At 46.1% G+C, this 19,567-nt stretch overlaps 1 protein-coding gene and 1 long non-coding RNA gene across 2 annotated transcripts in view; one reads left to right on the forward strand and one right to left on the reverse strand.

Moving 5' to 3' along the window:
• Positions 1 to 19,567, forward strand: part of LOC130273876 (uncharacterized) — a 56,283-nt gene that overhangs the window by 2,936 nt on the left and 33,780 nt on the right. The window contains exon 2 of the long non-coding RNA XR_008844156.1: positions 5,725 to 5,840. This is a non-coding gene — a long non-coding RNA (uncharacterized LOC130273876). The remainder of the gene's footprint in view (positions 1 to 5,724; positions 5,841 to 19,567) is intronic.
• Positions 13,704 to 19,567, reverse strand: part of TDP2 (tyrosyl-DNA phosphodiesterase 2) — a 44,287-nt gene continuing 38,423 nt past the window's right edge. Inside the window, exon 7 of the mRNA XM_056521311.1 lies at positions 13,704 to 14,227. Within this exon, the coding sequence (XP_056377286.1) occupies positions 13,946 to 14,227 (282 nt within the window). The 3' untranslated portion in view covers positions 13,704 to 13,945. The remainder of the gene's footprint in view (positions 14,228 to 19,567) is intronic.

The raw sequence follows: 19,567 nt of genomic DNA on the forward strand, positions 1-19,567 counted from the left end.
AGGTGGGGAACTACAACCTAATGTGGGGGAACTGTACTGCACCTAATGTGAGGAAACTGTACTGCACCTAATGTGGGGGAACTATACTGCACCTAATGTGGGGGAACTATACTGCACCTAATGTGGGGGAACTGTACTGCACCTAATGTGGGGGAACTATACTGCACCTAATGTGGGGGAACCGTACTGCACACCTAATGTGGGGGAACCGTACTGCACACCTAATGTGGGGGAACCGTACTGCACACCTAATGTGGGGGAACCGTACTGCACACCTAATGTGGGGGAACCGTACTGCACACCTAATGTGGGGGAACTGTACTGCACACCTAATGTGGGGGAACTATACTAACTGTTTGTGTATATATATATATATATATATATATATATACAATATACACGCGCGCGCGCAGCGTGAGTTTGTGCCTTAGGGTGCACACCCTAATGCAATAGGCTGCACACGCCTATGTAAGCAGACCGGATCCTGTAAGACGACCTTGCGGAAAAAACTAAAAAAGGATTCCCACTGCCGGAAGAAAGTGACTGAGAGATAAGTCCGAACAACCCTCACCCCAACCAGTTTGTGAAGCAAACTCCCTGGGATGAGAAGGGGTCGGATAAAAAGACGGCAGGACGATGTCCTCATTGAGATGAAAATTCGAAATCATCTCAGGAAAAAAGGACAGACCTGGACAGAAAACTGCTTGTCCTGGTATACAACAAGGAAGGCAGAACGGTAGGAGAAAACTGCCAACTCTGACCAAGGCCCCAGACCGGTCGGTCCTTGAAAACACCTTCCCAGTCCAACAGACCGGCAGGAAGGAGCGCCCCTGAAAGGCAGGGGGACCTGTCCTACCGGAAGAGAATCACCAGTTGAAGAGGTCGGTGAAGACACTGGACGAATGGCACGGCCCCCACGGCCGTGGGGGCCGTGCCATTCGTCAGCGGACAGTATGCAAAAGCGAATGGAAACTGGAGCAGAATGCCGAAGCTATCTGACTCCTGACAAGAGAGTCAGCCGAATGTCCGGCAGAGTCAAAAGCGGGCAGAGGCCGCATCGAACTGGACCCCAAGGGAGAGGTTGAACTTGTTACGATTAATCATCCAACCGAAGAGAAAACAAGCTTTGGAGGTTGAGATTAAGACTCCCCAGAGTCTGAGCCCTGCTTGGGGCTCAGATCAGGAGGACGACCAAAAAAGGAATCATCGAAACAACTCTTGTTCGTAACAGGGCTATCACAGGCGTCAGGTCCTTGGTAAGGACATGCAGAGTAGTGGTCAGACCGAAAGGGAGAGCCACAACAGAAAATGGCCATCCGGAACTGCAAAGCAGAAGTACCGCTGATGACCGGGAAATATTGGAATGTGGAGGCAGGCAACTTTGATGTCCACCGAGGGAAGAAAAAACTCCCCTTGAACCATGGACTCCAGCCCCGAACAGAGGGACTCCATTTGGAGTGGGAAGCACAAGATGCTGGTGGAGATGCTCGAGAACCAAGATTGGGCGAACAGCAACGCCCGTCTTGGGGACCGCAAGGAGGCTGGAATATAAAACCTTGAATACGTTCCCCTGAAGGAACAGGGACAACTACTCCCTGGAAGAAAGGGAAGTGGAACGCGCCCCGAAAGGCAGTCCCATGGAAGGGAGGCAAATTCGACAGTGTCCGTTGGCTACAACATTCCTGACCCAGGAAACCGGAAAGTGAGTGTCCAGGCATCCCGAAAGAGTAAGATGACAAACCACTCGAGAAAAGCCGGCGGGTGGGGGCGACCCCTCAGGCCGAGGTAGGCCTACGGGTGCCTGCTGGGGCCGCCAAACAGCCGGAACGGTTAGCCGACCTCCGGGATGGATGGGTCAGGAAGGAGGGAGCCCTCTCCCCGAGAAGGCGTCTGGCTGGACCCTTGTTGGTACCAAAGGTCCGCAGGACCGGAAGGAGGAGGACTTCCGATGGAGAGTGGTTCTGTGAGCCTTATCCAGAGGTATAAGGAACTCTTTCGCCCATCGCCTCACTTCTTGAAGGCTGTGTCTGCATTCCAGGCTATAAGCCACATGGAGCAAAGGAGGGCTACCAAGTAGCCTGTGGCAAAGGCAGCACAGTGGCTGGGCATAGAAGCAGAACCTAGAAAATCTCCGGCATAGGAGTCTCGGAGAGCTAGTCTATATAAATCCCCTGGAAGGATCCTGAATACTACCCTGGCGGAGTTGGGAGACCATACTGAAAGGGCATCTGACACCCAGGCAGAAGCAAAAGCAGGAAGAAAAGGAAAAACCTGCTGTCTCAAAGGCATATTTTTCCAAGGTCTCCACCTTCTTGTCCGCTGCATCCTGGAAGGCAGCCGCAAAAGCCAACGGCAAGACAGTCGCCCTAAAGAAATGGGAGACAGGTAGATCCACAGTTGGAGAGAAGGTCCACCGACCAATGAGGTCCTTTGCGAAGGGATACCGCGCTAGAACCTTCTTAGTTTTCTGAAACTTTTAGTCAGGGTGCCTTCAGGCGGATTCCAGCAGTGCGTCAAATTCAGCGAGAGAGCTGAAAGTCTTGGGTGCCGGTCGGGCACGAAGAAAGGAGACCTCTGGAGCCACGTCCGAAGTTCCTGGGTCCTTTAGCTGGAAGGTGTCTCTTATGGCCGAAACCAACGAGTACACCACATCAGGCATATCCGTGCAGCCCTAAGGTGAGGCAGCCCTGGAAGAGGTCGGTCACGATGAAAGGTAACTTGTGGAGCCACGTCCGAAGTTCCTGGGTCCTCTAGATCAGTGTTTCCCAACCAGGGTGCCTCCAAATGTTGCAAAACTACAACTCCCAGCATGCCTGGACAGCCGAAGTTGGGAAACACTGCTCTAGATGAAAGGTGTCTCTTATGGCCGAAACCAATGAGTTCACCGTGTCGGCAGAATTCGAGCAGTCCTCTGAGACGGGTGCCGAGGTGAATGGGAACACGTAGAGGCAGCCCTAGATGAGGAAGAGACTGACCTGGTATGCAGCTCTGGAGCCAGAGCGGTGACTGCGGGAGCTTCCTCTGGAAGAGGGACGCTTGTGATAAGATGAGGTAGCGGGGCGAGAACTATGATGGGAATGCCCGTACCTGTCCGAAGACCCCGGGAATGATTCAGAGGAACACCCCTATTACGCTTGCGAAAAGCGCAGGGAGAAGGGGAGCGAGTCCCCCCGGAAGGCCGATGGAGGGAGGACCTCTCCAAGGCAGTCACCACAGAATGGGAGACCAGCGCCAAGGCGGATATAGACAGTGATAGGGAAGAAACCCAGGCTGGAGGGAAGGCCGAACCCACCGGGTCTGATTGAACATCCCGGGTAGAAATAGCCGGGGGGTCTGGGGGAGCAGTGGTGCAGGCAGAACAAGTAGGTTCAGCAGAACCAGACATTTTTGTGTTACAGCTATTACAGGTGTAATAAGGAACTAAGGACCTAGTATCTGTCTAGAGGAAGAAACAGTACTGGGCACGGACATAGTAATAAAAAAGAACAGTCTCACCCTGGTCTGTATCCCTCAGACTGCTGCTGTGAGCAGAGAGAGGGAGAGAGTAAACACTAGACCAATGGCCAGAGGGCGCGTGTCAGTTACAATGACACTTTGATTGGCACTGCAAACCCCCTGCGCACGCACAGTGCTGATTGGAGGGGATTCGCGCCATCCTAAAAGGCTTCGGCGGCTCAGGGTGGGGGCGGAGCTAATGCACACCGGGCCGCCGAAGAACTAATAACCCAGATAAAGATGGCGCCCGCTCCTGGCCCCGAGCGCACCTTGTAAACGCATGTGCACCTTGGGGGGAACGGAGCGGGCGAACACCGTCGGCAGAACACTGCCGAAAATGAATGTAAAAACGTCTATGCGGCCGGGCTGAAGGAGCGCCCGACCGCCTAACAGAAACGCCGCGGCTGCAGAGGACAGCTGCCTCATACATACCGTGCACCAAACACACACATGCCCGCAAAATATAGAAATGCCACTGCTCAAACCCCAATAAAAACTCCCCCCCCCCCCCCGCCCATAGAGTAAAAAGGGAGGGTAGAACCCCTCCTGGCCAGTCCCATAAACCCTTATAGAAAAAAGGATGCCCCCAGCTGTTGAGAGTCCAGTACCTAAGAAAAAAGGGGGGAAATATACTCACCTTAGTCAGAAGAACTTACCTAATGAAGTCTTCCTGATGAAGCCTTCAGCCAGCTTTTAGTCACCTGCATCATGCCGGGCTTGAAAAGCGAGACGAGCAGGGAAAAGTGTGGGGACCCGGACCCGTGAGGTACAACCCCAGGCGCTGGCCGTTGGCGAGAGGGGGTTGACAGTATATACCCTTTGTTGGCAATGACAGAAGTCAAAAATTTTCTGTAAGTCTTACCAAGACTTTCACACACTGTTGCTGGTATTTTGGCCCATTCCTCCATGCAGATCTCCTCTAGAGCAGTGATGTTTTGGGGTGGCACGGACTTTCAACTTACTCCAAAGATTTTCTATGGGGTTGAGATCTGGAGACTGGCTTGGCCACTCCAGGACTTTGAAATGCTTCTTACAAAGCCACTCCTACATTGCCCGGGTGGTGTGTTTGGGATCATTGTCATGCTGAAAGACCCAGCCACGTTTCATCTTCAATGCCCTTGCTGATGGAAGGTTTTCACTAAAAATCTCACAATACATGGCCCCATTCATTCTTTCCTTTACACGGATCTGTCATCCTGGTCCCGTAGCAGAAAAACAACCCCAAAGCATGATGTTTCCACGCCCATGCTTCACAGTAGGTATGGTGTTCTTTGGATGCCACTCAGCATTCTTTCTCCTCCAAACACAAGTTGAGTTTTTACCAAAAAGTTCTACTTTGATTTCATCCGACCATATGACATTCCCCCCAATCCTTCCTCTTCTGGATCATCCAAATGCTCTCTAGCAAACTTTAGAGGGGCCCGGACACGTCTGGCACTGCATGATTTGAGACCCTGGCGGCGTAGTGTGTTACTGATGGTAGTCATTGTTACTTTGGTCCCAGCTCTCTACAAGTCATTCACTAGGTCCACCCCCCCCCACCCCCGTGTGATTCTGGGATTATTGCTTACCGTACGTGTGATCATTTTGACACCACGGGGTGAGATCTTGCGTGGAGCCCCAGATCAAGGGAGATTATCAGTGGTCTTCTATGTCTTCCATTTTCTAATAATTGCTCCCACAGTTGATTTCTTCACACCAAGCTGCTTCCCTATTGCAGATTCAGTCTTCCTAGCCTGGTGCAGGTCTACAATTTTGTTTCTGGTGTCCTTCAACAGCTTGGCCATAGTGGAGTTTGGAGTGTGACTGAGGTTGTGGACAGGTGTCTTTTATACTGATAAGTTCAAACAGGTGCCATTAATACAGGTAACGAGTGGAGGACAGAGGAGACTCTTAAAGAAGAAGTTACAGGTCTGTGAGAGCCAGAAATCTTGCTTGTTTGTAAGTGACCAAATACTTATTTTCCACAATAATTTGCAAATAAATTCTTTAAAAATCAGACCGTGATATTATGGATTTTTTTTCTCTCATGTCTCTCATAGGGGGAGGTATACCTATGATGAAAATTACAGGCCTCATCTTTTTAAGTTGCACAATTGGCTGACTAAATACTTTTTTGCCCCACTGTATATGTTGAACATCTTGGCAATTTATTAACCTTTCTAATATACTATGTATTAATTTTATTGCTGAGGAGCTTAATTACAACTTTTACAATTTTTTTCCTAGCAATTTATAGCAATCTTTGCATTGACATCGCACAGAACATAGCAATATCAGCTATCTACTTGAGTCTGCCTCTTTAGGCAGACAATAAAGAAGATCCCTGAAGCAGCTGGAGACAGGTGAGGAGACCTTCAGCTGCATTTTTCACTTATTAGACTCCAGTGATCATTCTGTGGGTTGTCTGGTTAGTAAATAAAAACAACTGCTTTAGATGCCCTAGTATATGAAGGGTTAATAAAGGGAATCAGTGTGATCATCCATTAGCAGTGAAGTCCTGGCTGCTGATAAAAAAAAAAATAATAATAATAATAATGATAATGATGATAACAGCTCCATATAACATGAACTTAAAATGTTATGTATTTAGCTCCACTCAACCCTGTGTCTGCAAAGAAAGAATGGGACCCTAAATTTTCTCTGAACCACAGGCCAACAGCTGTGAGGATTAGATATGAGTGAAGTTACAGAAATTCGATTCGATTCATCACGAACGTCACTGCTCAGCAGTTGCTGACTTTAGCCTGCATAAATGAGTTGAGATTTCAGGTGCTCCGGCGGCTGGAAAAGGTGGATACAGTCCTAGGAGTCTTCTAGGACTGTATCCACCTTTTCTAGCCCCCCTGGAGCACCCAAAAGCTGAACTCATTTATGCAGGATAAAGTCAGCAACTGACGAGCAGTAAGGTTCGTGATGAATCGAATTGCTGTAACTTCACTCATCTCTAGTCGGGATCCTACAGATAGCTCTCTGAGCTCCTGTGCTTCTATACAAAATAGAGAGCCCTGTCTCATGATGCAAAGCACAGGAGTTTAGAGATCTGTCTGCTCTTCCAGTTATAAATGGCACAAGCACACTACTGCTCTTTGTACTGGACTCCAAACAACCTGCAGCACAGGAAATGAAACCCCTGATATTTCTATATGCATGCTGTTTATATAGATGAGACCAAGTGTCATTATTACCTATAGCAACCAATTACTTTTAGAAAGACCACCATTTAGATATATATACATACATATACATATATACACACACACACACACACACACACACACACACTCAATGGGGGACATGTATCATTATTTGTGTATGGTAGAAGCAGTTTACCCCTTTTCCCAAATTCTAAATTATGTGCAGAAGCGCTAAATTTATCAATCAAGTGCAATGAGCTTCATAAATTGCGGGTAAATATAGTAATCTCCTCAATCCACACTTTGGAAAATAGAATCGATGATTTAGAGCATTTTGCTACGTTTAGTCCAAGATGGCTTATATTTGCGCAAAAAAAACTGCTCTTGGGGCAAAATTTTTGGTGTAAAGGAAAAGAACGCAGGTAATAAATCCATGTGTACTATAGATGTCACTCCAAGGTACCCTGATTCGGCCACATCTGGAGGACATGCTCTACCAAAATGTGCGCAAAAAAATGCGCAAAAAAAGGGCTTGCGCAAAATTTTGCGCAAAAAAATACACACAAAGCAGGGGTAAAATCTTTGATACATGTCCCCAATGGCCCTTATTTACTAAGAGTGGGGTGTAAGTTTCTTTGTGGGTTTTCATTTCCTACAATTTATTTTCCACGTTATTTACTAAGGTTTCCCTACTTTTATTTAACACATGCTCTGATCTGTCTGGTTTTCCTCATCTCAAATCCACTACATTTTCTGTGGAAACCTTAGTAATTATGTTGGGTTTTTGTGAAAATGTCGGGAACACACCCCCTTTTCCTGATGGCCACTCCCATTTTTCAGTTTTTCTTAGCAAAATGGAGAGTTAGTCTGGGTTTTTTCAATTCTGGCGCACACAGAATTTCTGGCGCAATGCGCTGGCATCTAGCACACAACTCGACAAAACATGTCGGGTTTGCAATAGTAAATGAGGGCCAATGTGTGTGTTTGTGTGTGTATGTTCCAGCATCACGTCCAAACAGCTAAAGATATTAACATGACACTTGGCACACATTACTTATACGTCAACAACAAACATAGGATAGGTGATTTAACCCTTACTCACCCCCATTTGCCAGGGTCAGGGTTTTTGTTTCAAGTCCCATAAAAGTATATAGGACTTCCAGTACCTTACTCCACAAGCTCTGCATCTCTTGGTGAATGTGTCAGCTTGCAAGCCACACCCCATCTCAAAGACACGCCCACTGTTTAAGCCCCACCCCTTATTATCTACCCTTTTTGTGCATCGATCTGGCTTGCAAGTCACACCCTTTTCCAAAAAGCCACGTCCCCTTCTATTTCCAGCATACAATAATCACAAATCAGTCCCACATGAGGACAGGACATGACAATATGAGGATGGGATATGAAGTAAAAAAAAAAAAAAAAAAAGACGCTTCCTCCATTTTGATTTTCCACCCCAACAAGGATTCGGAAGGAAAAAACGGGCAACGCCAGGTACTCAGCTAGTAGATGAATAAAACCAAGAATGCAGGCATGTAACCTCCAGTCAAGACAAACTGGTAATAACAGTTGTACTGAAGAGACTTTCAATCATCAAGGACCTCAGTTTTCTGTCAAAATGGAGTGGCAGGGCACACATGGATGTCACCATGCCATTCATTCTCTGTGGGGGAGATTTATCAAAACCTGTGCAGAGGAAAATAGCCCAGTTGCCCATAAAAAACCAATCCGATTGCTTCTTTCCTTTTGCAGAGGCCTTGTTAAAAATGAAAGAAGCTAGCTGATTGGTTGCTATGGGCAACTTTTCCTTTGCACAGGTTTTGATAAATCTCCCACTATAAGAGTACTCAGTTATGTGCAGCTCGACATTCCACTTTCCCAAGATCACAGGGGTCAGCAGTGGGATAGGGGATAACTTGTAATCGTGGGACAATCCCCTCTAATCTATGTATAGGCCTGTGATTATTGTTTACAGTCAGATAATATGACCTATGTCCTTTGAAATACTAGGAGTATGTTCTGTAAATTTGCTGATTTTTGATTTGATGAGGCTTTATTTAACCCCTTAAGGACCCAGCCATTTTACACCTTAGGACCCGGCCATTTTTTGCACATCTGACCACTGTCACTTAAAACATTAATAACTCTGGAATGCTTTTAGTTATCATTCTGATTCCAAGATTGTTTTTTCTTGACATATTCTACTTTAACTTAGTGGTAAATTTTTTGGGTAACTTGCATCCTTTCCTTGTGAAAAATCCCAAAATTCGATGAAAAATTTGAAAATTTTGCATTTTTCTAACTTTGAAGCTCTCTGCTTGTAATGAAAATGGATATTCCAAATATTTTTTTTTTATTCACATATACAATATGTCTACTTTATATTTGCATCATAAAATTGACGAGTTTTTACTTTTGGAAGACACCAGAGGGCTTCAAAGTTCAGCAGCAATTTTCCAATTTTTCTCAAAATTTCCAAAATCACAATTTTTCAGGGACCAGTTCAGGTTTGAAGTGAATTTGAAGGGTCTTCATCTTAGAAATACCCCACAAATGACCCCATTATAAAAACTGCACCCCCCCCCCCCAAAAGTATTCAAAATGACATTGTCAGCATTTTAACCCTTTAGGTGTTTCACAGGAATAGCAGCAAAGTGAAGGAGAAAATTCACAATCTTCATTTTTTACACTCATGTTCTTGTAGACCCAATTTTTGAATTTTTACAAGGGGTAAAAGGAGAAAATGTATACTTATATTTGTAGCCCAATTTCTCTCGAGTAAGCACATACCTCATATGTCTATGTAAAGTGTTCGGCGGGCGCAGTAGAGGGCTCAGAAGGGAAGGAGCGACAAGGGGATTTTGGAGCGTACATTTTTCTGAAATGGTTTTTGGGGGGCATGTTGCATTTAGGAAGCCCCTATGGTGCCAGAACAGGGAAAAAAAAAAGCCCACATGGCATACCATTTTGGAAACTAGACCCCTTGAGGAACGTAACAAGGAATAAAGTGAGCATTAATACCCCACAGGTGTTTCACGACTTTTAAAAAAAATTTCAATAAAATGTGTGTTTCCCCTCAAATTTCACATTTTTGCAAGCGTTAATAGCAGAAAATACCCCCCAAAATTTGTAACCCCATCTCTTCTGAGTATAGAGGTACCCCATAAGTTGACCTGAAGCGCACTACGGGCGAACTACAATGCTCAGAAGAGAAGGAGTCATATTTGGCTTTTTGAGAGCAAATTTTGCTCGGGGACATGTCGCATTTAGGAAGCCCCTATGGTGCCAGGACAGCAAAAAATACCCACATGCCATACCATTTTAGAAACTAGACCCCTTGAGGAACGTAACAAGGAATAAAGTGAGCCTTAATACCCCACAGGGGTTTCACGACTTTTGCATACGTAAAAAAAAAAAGTTTTTTTCACTAAAATGTGTGTTTCCCCCCCAAATTTCACATTTTTGCAAGGGCTAATAGCAGAAAATACCCCCCAAAAGTTGTAACCCCATCTCTTCTGAGTATGGAGGTACCCCATAAGTTGACCTGAAGCGCACTACGGGCAAACTACAATGCTCAGAAGAGAAGGAGTCATATTTGGCTTTTTCAGAGCAAATTTTGCTCGGGGGGGGGGGGGGGGCATGTCGCATTTAGGAAGCCCCTATGGTGCCAGAACAGCAAAATAACCCCCACAGGGCATACCATTTTGGAAACTAGACCCCTTGAGGAACGTAACAAGGGGTACAGTGAGCATTTACCCCCCCCAATGGTGTCTGTCAGATCTTTGGAACAGTGGGCTGTGCAAATTAAAATTTTGTACAGCCCACTGTTCCAAAGATCTGTCAGACACCAGTGGGGTGTAAATTCTCACTGCACCCCTCATTACATTCCGTGAGGGGTGTAGTTTCCGAAATCGGGTCACATGTGGGGTTTTGTTTTTTTTGCGTTTGTCAAAACCGCTGTAACAATCAGCCACCCCTGTGCAAATCACCTCAAATGTACATGGTGCACTCCCCCTTCTGGGCCTTGTTGTGCGCCCCCAGAGGACTTTACGCCCACTTATGGAGTATCTCCGTAGTCGGGAGAAATTGCATTACAAATTTTGGGGGGGCTTTTTTCCCCTTTTACCTCTTGTCAAAATGAAAAGTATAGGGCAACACCAGCATGTTAGTGTAAAAAGTTTATTTTTTTTACACTAACATGCTGGTGTAGACCCCAACTTCACCTTTTCATAAGGGGTAAAAGGTGAAAAAGCCCCCCAAAATTTGTTAGGCAATTTCTCCCGAGTACGGCGATACCCCATATGTGACCCTAAACTGTTGCCTTGAAATACGACAGGGCTCCAAAGTGAGAGCGCCATGCGCATTTGAGGCCTGAATTAGGGATTTGCATAGGGGTGGACATAGGGGTATTCTACGCCAGTGATTCCCAAACAGGGTGCCTCCAGCTGTTGCAAAACTCCCAGCATGCTTGGACAGTCGATGGCTGTCCGGCAACACAGGGAGTTGTTGTTTTGCAACAGCTGGAGGCTCCATTTTGAAAACAGTGGCGTACCAGATGTTTTTAATTTTTATTGGGGAGGGGGGCTGTGTAGGGGTATGTGTATATGTAGTGTTTTTTACTTTTTATTTTATGTTGTGTTAGTGTAGTGTAGTGTTTTTTAGGGTGCAGTCACACGGGCAGGGGGGGGGGGGGGGGGGAGTTACAGCGATTTTCCCGCTGCGAGTTTGAGCTGCCGCGCAAAATTCGCTGCATCGCAAACTTGCAGCCTGATACTCACTGTAAGCCCCCTGCCCATGTGAATGTACTCTGTACATTCACAGGGGGGGGGGGGGGGGGGGGGGGGACACCTCCAGCTGTTTCAAAACTACAACTCCCAGCATGCACAGTCTATCAGTGTATGCTGGTAGTTATAGTTTTGCAACAGCTGGAGGCACATGGGTTGGGAAACACTGAGTTAGGAAACAGACAATGTTTCCCAACCAGTGTGCCTCCTGTTGTTGCAAAACCACAACTCCCAAACATTCTCAGGCATGCTGGGAGTAGTAGTTCGCCAACATCTTTAGAGCCAGATGTTGCCGAACTACAACTCCCAGCATGCTTGGAGTTGTAGTTTGCAACATCTGGAGGACTACAGTTTGCAGACCACTAATACAGTGGTTCCCAATCTGTGCCCTTCCAGATGTTGCAAAACTACAACTCCCAGTATGTCAAAACTGTCCAGGCATGCTGGGAATTGTAGTTCTGCAACATCTGAAGGGCCAGATGTTACAGAACTACAACTTCCAGCATGCCTGGACACTAAGGGCATGCTGAGGATGTGTAGTTTTGCAACATCTGGAAGGGCACAGTGGTCCCAAAACTGCGGACCTCCAGATGTTGCAAAACTACAACTCCCAGCATGCCCAGATGCCAAGGGCTGTCTGGGCATGCTGGGTGTTGTAGTATACAGAGTCCCAATACAGCAATGCATGTCGCTTTACGGCGACGTGCATTGCTATAAAGGGCCCGCCCGTGGCTGAAGATCTACTCACCTGTCGCCGCCATCTTCATCTCCGGGATCCGGGTCTTCAGGGACGAGGTAAGTACCGGGGCCGGGCCCCAGCACTCCCCCGTCCCCCGCCGCGTCCTCCGGTCTTCCAGAGGCCAGGCAGGACGGGAGGAAGTAACCGCCCCCCCTTGCGATTAGTCGGTTAGTTAACCGACGGATCCCAGGGGATCGGAGGAGGTGGCAGGTTTGCCACCTCGCTCCTATACTCCAGCATGGTCCTGTCTGTCTGTGACAGCCGGGATCATGCGAAATTACCAGGCGGTCGGGTCCCAGAGACCCGATCAGCCCGGTATCGCCGCAGATCGCAAGGGCGATTTCCCTTGCGATTTGCGGCGATTGCCGACATGGGGGGGGCCTACATGGCCCCCCCTCGGCATTTGCCCTGGATTCCTGCTGAAGGATTTCAGCAGGGATCCGCTTCCGATCTCCGCCGGGTGAGCGCCGGAGACCAGGAAAAGACCATGACTTATGCATACGTCATGGGTCCTTAAGAGGTTAAGCTTTAGTGAGCGCTTTGTAGTTCAACCACCTACATATAGGTTGAATACAGTGACCCCCCCCCCCCCTCCGACCTACGATAATTTCAACATACGATGGCCTCTCAGAGGCCATCGCATGTTGAAGGCAGCATCAACATACGATGCTTCTGTATGTTGGGGCAATCACATAAACGGCTATCTGGCAGCGCAGACTGCTTCAGCTGCCGCCGGATAGCCGTTTAAGGTGCCCCGTGTGGTCCGTTGACGATCACTTACATGTCCCCAGTGCTCTGGACCGCCCTCTTCGGGATCCCCTGCATCGCAGTCGCGGCGAGGACACCACAGGGACGCGGCGACAGCGATATCCAGGGCAGCGGTGACAGTCCGGAGTAGTGGGGACAGGGGAGTATACCTTCCTATTTAAACATTGCACGGATCCCTCAACATACGATGGTTTCAACAAACGATGGTTCATTTGGAACGAATTATCATCGTATGTTGAGGGACCACTGTAGTTGCCCATAGCAAACCTATCAGCTTGCTTCTTTAATTTTTTAGAAGCCTTGTTAAGAATGTAAGAAGCAAGCTGATTGGTTGCTATGGGCAATTCTTCATCTTCACAGGTTTTGATAAATAGTCTTTTGTGTCTTGACAGACTTAAAGGGGAACTCCCCTGCTCCGCATTTGGAACAAACTGTTCAGAACCCTGGAGCCGGTAGCTCGTGACCTTATAGCCCCGCCCCCTCAATGCAAGTCTATGGGAGGGGACATGACAGCTATCACACCCCCTCCCATAGACTTGCATTGAGGGGGTGGGTCTATGACGTCACGAGCTACCGGCTCCAGGGTTCGGAACAGTTTGTTCCAAATGCTGAGCAGCAGAGTACCCATTTAAGGTATAGAGAATTATAGAACTAGTAATGGATCTCCCTATTACATGAATGATACAACTATATTTACCCTTTAGTATTCTAATCAAAAGCGATATTCAGAAATATTTTGTAATTACTGTGGCACCTATACAAAGTGAATATTTTTATTTTATACAGTTCGATATGCCTAAAATTTTCATAAAAACACATTAAAAATAAAATAGCTTTAAGCACCAAAATTTTTACTCCCAAATATTAAGTGCAAAAAATAAGTTTTTGATACCAAAATTTTACAAAACATAATTTGTATATAAGAGCACTGATCAACCGAAAAAAGAAAAAAAAAAAAACTGTTCAATAAATAAGCTTTAAAATAATCAGATTAACAGATGTAGGCTTCAGAAATACTTATTTTACAAGATCACATCAAAATCACAGAAGAGACCCCAGTGATCACTTGGAAACCTTCCACAATCCAGCTTTTCAGTGCCGATTAAATCTAGAGACTGAGGAACAACTTGGCTCCCATGTTCAGCAGCGCGGAGGAATAAGCGGTCAAAGCGCAGCCTGCAAGTATATGGAGCTTTTAGATTGTTATTCATCTTTGTATCCCATGTATAGCGACAATGTTCAGGTTTCCCCAAGAATTCCCAGATATCCAAAATGTTACTTGGCAAGCCTCCAATTTTCTCAACCTATAAGAAAAATAGTATAGTATAGCATTGTTTGATAGAAGGTGTAATACAAATATATATTAGAGAGATAAACCTTTACATGGTAACTACAGGAAAAGGAAACATTTTAAGAGTATAATAGTTTTTACCACACTTCCATCTATTAGACTATGTTCACACAGTCAGCCTTTTGGAATAAATAGACCTATATCAAACACAACAAAATCATGCTAACATACAACACGAGATACACACAGTAGAAAATGATTCATTAATGTGAGAATAAATCATATGTATATGTGGGATATTCCTAAAGAATAGAAATATACCATAAGCATGTTGCAATACAATAAACCACACATAAAAAGAAGTTTCTGAAGAGTATGCATTGTAACATTGTTATAGTGAGGTCAGTAAAATACACCCCCCCCCTTTTTCAATCTGTATGAAATACCCCTAAATGAGAATGTGTAAACAGAATTTTAGTAATTTTTGCAAATTATAAAAGGGAATTTATCAAAACCTGTGCAGAGGAAAAGTTGATGTTTTGCCCATAGCAACCAATCAGATTGCTTCTCTCATTCTGCAGAGGCAAGACCCCTGCAATCAGACATCTTATCCTCTATCCTTTGGCTAGGGGATAAGATGGCTAAGGCCGGAATACCCCTTTAATGTCGAAGCCTATTTTGACCTTAAAGGGGTACTCCAGAAATTTTTTACGTCCTGTGTATGACCGCGAGCATCGGAGCAGTGCTCGCGTCATAAACGGCAGGTTCCGGCTGCTATCAGCAGCCAGGGACCCACTGGTAATGGTCGACATCTGCGATTGTGCGGATGTCTGCCATTAACCCCTCAGATGCTGTGATCTGTACAGATCACGACATCTGCGGCAATGCGCATGATAAAATAGATGATCGGATCCCCCGCAGCGATCGGCTATCTCCAGAGCAGGAGATAGCCGATAATACTGATCAGTGCTATGTCCTATGCATAGCACTGAACAGTATTAGCAATCAAATGATTGCTATAGATAGTCCCCCATGGGGACATACAAAATGTAAAAAGTAAAAAAATAAAAAAATAAAAAAAAGTGAAAAATCCCCTTCCCCAATAAAAATGAAAATGGTCTGTTTTTCCCATTTTACACCCAAAAAGCGTCACATTTTTTTTTACATAACCATATTTTGTATCGCCACGTGCGTAAATGTCCGAACTATCAAAATATAATGTTAATGATCCCGTACGTGAACAGCGTAGACGTAAAAAAATTTTTAATAAGTCCAAAAATGCTGCTTTTTTTTGTCACATTTTATAAAAAAAATCAATTATATAGAAGTTTTATATATGCAAATGTGGTATCGCTAAAAAGTACAGATGACGGCGCAAAAAAGGAGCCCTCACCCTGCCCTATATAAGGAAAAATGAAAAATTAGTTATAGGTTGTCAAAATAGGGCGATTTTAGATTACTGATTTTTACTGATTGACCCACAGAATAAAGCACATATGTCATTTTTACCGTAAATTGTACAGTGTGAAAATGAAACCCTCCAAAATGTGCAAAATTGTGGTTTTCATTTACATTTCCTCCCTAAAAAAATTTTTTTTGGGTTCTCTGTAATGAAACTACTCATTTTACCATAAAATGTACAAAGTACAATTGGTCACGCAAAAAACAAGCCCTTATATGGGTCTGTAGATGGAAATATAAAAGAGAGTTATGGATTTTAGAAGGCAAGGAGGAAAAAACGAAAAACGCAAAAATAAAATTGGTCTGGTCCTTAAAGGGGTACTCCGCCCCTAGACATCTTATTCCCTATCCAAAGGATAGGGGATAAGATGTCAGATCGCCACGGTCCCGCTGCTGTGGACCCCGGGGATCGCTGCTGCGGCACCCCGCTATCATTACTGCACAGAGCGAGATCGCTCTGCACGTAATGACGGGCAATACAGGGGCCGGAGCATAGTTACGTCACGGCTCCGCCCCCATCAATACAAGTCTATGGGAGGGGGCGTGGCGGTCGTCACGCCCCCTGCCATAGACTTGCATTAAGGGGACGGGCCGTGATGTCATGAGGGGCGGAGCCATGAGGTCACGCTGCTCCGACCCCTGTATCGCCCATCATTACGCACAGAGCGAACTCGCTCTGTGCTGTAATGATAGCGGGGTCCCCAGCAGCGGGACTGCGGCGATCTAACATCTTAGCCCCTATCCTTTGGATAGGGGATAAGATGTCAGGGGTGGAGTACCCCTTTAAGGTGAAAATGGGTTGGTCCTTAAGGGATTAAGGACCAGACCAATTTTTGTTTGTGCACTTTCCTTTTTTCCCTCCTCTCTTTCTAAAAAAAAAAAAACAACACAATTTTGTAACTTTTGGGGGCTTCCGTTTCTACACAGTGCAATTTTCGGTAAAAATTACACCTGATCTATATTCTGTAGGTCCATAAAGTTACATGGATACCCAAATTTATGTAGGTTTTGTTTTATTTTACTATTTAAAAAAAAAAAAACTACATGCACCAAAATTATTAAAATTGTCATTTTCTGACCCCCATAACTTTACTTTTCCGCATACAGTGCTATATGAGGGCTCATCTTTTGCGCCGTTGTCTGTAGTTTTGATAGGATTTTTTGTTCACTTTCTATTATTTTTTTTTTTAATGGTATACGAAGTGACCAAAAATGCAAAATTTTGCCTTTAGCATTTTTCTTTACGTGTAGTCCATTGACCGCGCGGTTTAGCTAACCTTGTATTTTACCCCTTAAAGGGGGTACTCCGCCGCTAGACATCTTATCCCCTATCCAAAGGATAGGGGATAAGATGTCAGATCACCGGGGTCCCGCTGCTGGGGACCCTGGGGATCGCTGCTGCTGCAGCACCCCGCTATCATTACTGCGCAGAGAGAGATCGCTCTGCACATAATGACAGGCAATACAGGGGCCAGAGCATAGTTACGTCACGGCTCCGCCCCTCCTAACGTCACGGCCCGCCCCCATCAATACAAGTCTATGGGAAGGGGGCGTGGCGGTCGCCACGCCCCCTGCCATTGACTTGCATTAAGGGGACGGGCCGTGATGTCATGAGGGGCAGAGCCATGAGGTCACGCTGCTTCGGCCCCTATATCAACCGGCCTTACGCACAGAGCAAACTCGCTGTATGCAGTAATGATGGCGAGGTGCCGCAGCGACGATCCCCGGGGTCCCCATCAGAGGGATCGCGATGATCTAACATCTTATCCCCTATCCTTTGGATAGGGGATAAGATGCCAGGGGTGGAGTACCCCTTTAAGGACCAAGGACGTACAGGTACGCCTTTGCTCCCTGGTACTTAAGGACCAAGGTCGTACGCCCGTGGGAATTTCGGTCCCTGACGCGCGCCGGGCGGGGACCAGGGTGACTGCTGATATCTATCAGCAGACACCCCGTGCAAATGCCCAGGGGGGTCATCAGACCCCCCCCCCCCATGTCTGCGATCTGCGTAAATTCCGGGTCATACAGGTCTATGGTGACCCGGAATAGAAGGAGGATCGCGGTTGTCCAAGACACCCACGATCCCCCTGAAGGCATAGGTGTGAGGTGGCAGGGGTGCCACCCCTCCTATCCCTGCTATTGGTGGGCTTTACTTTCGGTTTCCCCGTTCTGCCCACCCACAATAGGCGAGGCAGAATGGGGAAACAGAGGACTGGCGCCGAAGATCCACTTACCCCACGGGCGACGATCGGTGGAGGAGATCGATGTCCGGCGATGTCGTGCGGCAGGCTCCCTGGATCCAGCGGAAACCGGTAAGTTGCCTAGCAACATCTGGAGGGCTACAGTTTGAGACCACTATACAGTGGTCTCTAAACTGTTACCCTCCAGATGTTGCAAAACTACAACTCCAGCATTCCCAAACAGCTGTCTCTGCATGCTGGGAGTTGTTTTTGCGTACCTCCAGCTGTTGCATAACTACATCTCCCAGCATGCCCTTCGGTGATCAGTACATGCTGGTAGTTGTAGCTTTGCAACAGCAGGAGGCACACTGGTTGGAAAATACTGTGCATGTGCATGCTGGGAGTTGTAGTTTTGAAACAGCTGGAGGTTTGACCCCCTATATGAACATACAGAGTACATTCACATGGGCAGGTTTATAGTAAGTTTCCTGCTTCAAGTATGAGCTGCGGCAAATTTTTCGCCGCAGCGCATATTCCTAGCGGTAAGCTTACTGCAAACCGCCGCCAGTGCGAATGTACCCTAAAAACACTACCACATAAAAGGGTAAAACACTACATATACACCCCCTTACACTGTCCCCCCCCAATAAAAATGAAAAATGTATTGTACGGCAGTGTTTCCAAAACGGAGCCTCCAGCTGTTGCAAAACAACTCCCAGCATTTCCGGACAGCCACTGACTGTCCAGGCATGCTGGGAGTTTAGCAACAGCTGGAGGCACCCTGTTTGGGATTCACTGGCTTAGAATACCGCTATGTCCACCCCTATGCAATCCCTAATTAAGTCTTCAAATGCACATGGCGCTCTCTTACTTTGGAGCCCTGTCGTATTTCAAGGCAACAGTTTAGTGCCACATATGGGGTATTCCCGTACTCTGGAGAAATTGCACTCCTTTTACCCCTTATGAAAAAGAAAAGTTGGGGTTTACACCAGCCTGTTAGTGTAAATTTAAAAAAAAAAATTTATTTTATTTTTTTACACTGACATGCTGGTGTTGCCCCATACATTTTATTTCCACAAGACGTAAAAAGGAAAAAAAAAACAAAACAAAATTTGTTACGCAATTTCTCCTGAGTACGGAAATACCCCATATGTGGGCGTAAAATACTGGGGGGGGGGGCGCACAACAAGGCTCAGGAGTGAGAGCGCACCATGTACATTTGAGGCCTAAATTGGTGATTTGCACGGGGTGGCTGATTTTACAGCGGTTCTGACAGAAACGCAAAATAAATACCGACATGTGACCACATTTTGGAAACTACACCCCTCACGGAATGCAACAAGGGGTACAGTGAGCCTTAACACCCCACAGGTGTTTGACGAATTTTCATTAAAGTTGGATGGGAAAATGAAAAAAAAAAAAAAAAAATTTCACTAAAATGCTGGTGTTACCCTAAATTTTTCATTTTCACAAGGGAAAATAGGAAAAAAGCCCCTGACATTTGCAGCCCCATTTCTTCTGAGTAAGAATATATCCCATATGTGGATGTAAAGTCCTCTGCGGACGAACTACAATGCTCAGAAGAGAAGGAGAGTCACTGGGATTTTGAAGAGAAAATTTGTCCGGAATTGAAGGCCACATGTGTGTACAAAGCCCCCATGGGACCAGAACAGTGGACCCCCCAACATGTGACCCCATTTTGGAAACTACAC

This window comes from Hyla sarda, chromosome 5 (assembly GCF_029499605.1).
Source record: "Hyla sarda isolate aHylSar1 chromosome 5, aHylSar1.hap1, whole genome shotgun sequence".
NCBI classification, from domain to species: Eukaryota; Metazoa; Chordata; class Amphibia; order Anura; family Hylidae; genus Hyla; species Hyla sarda.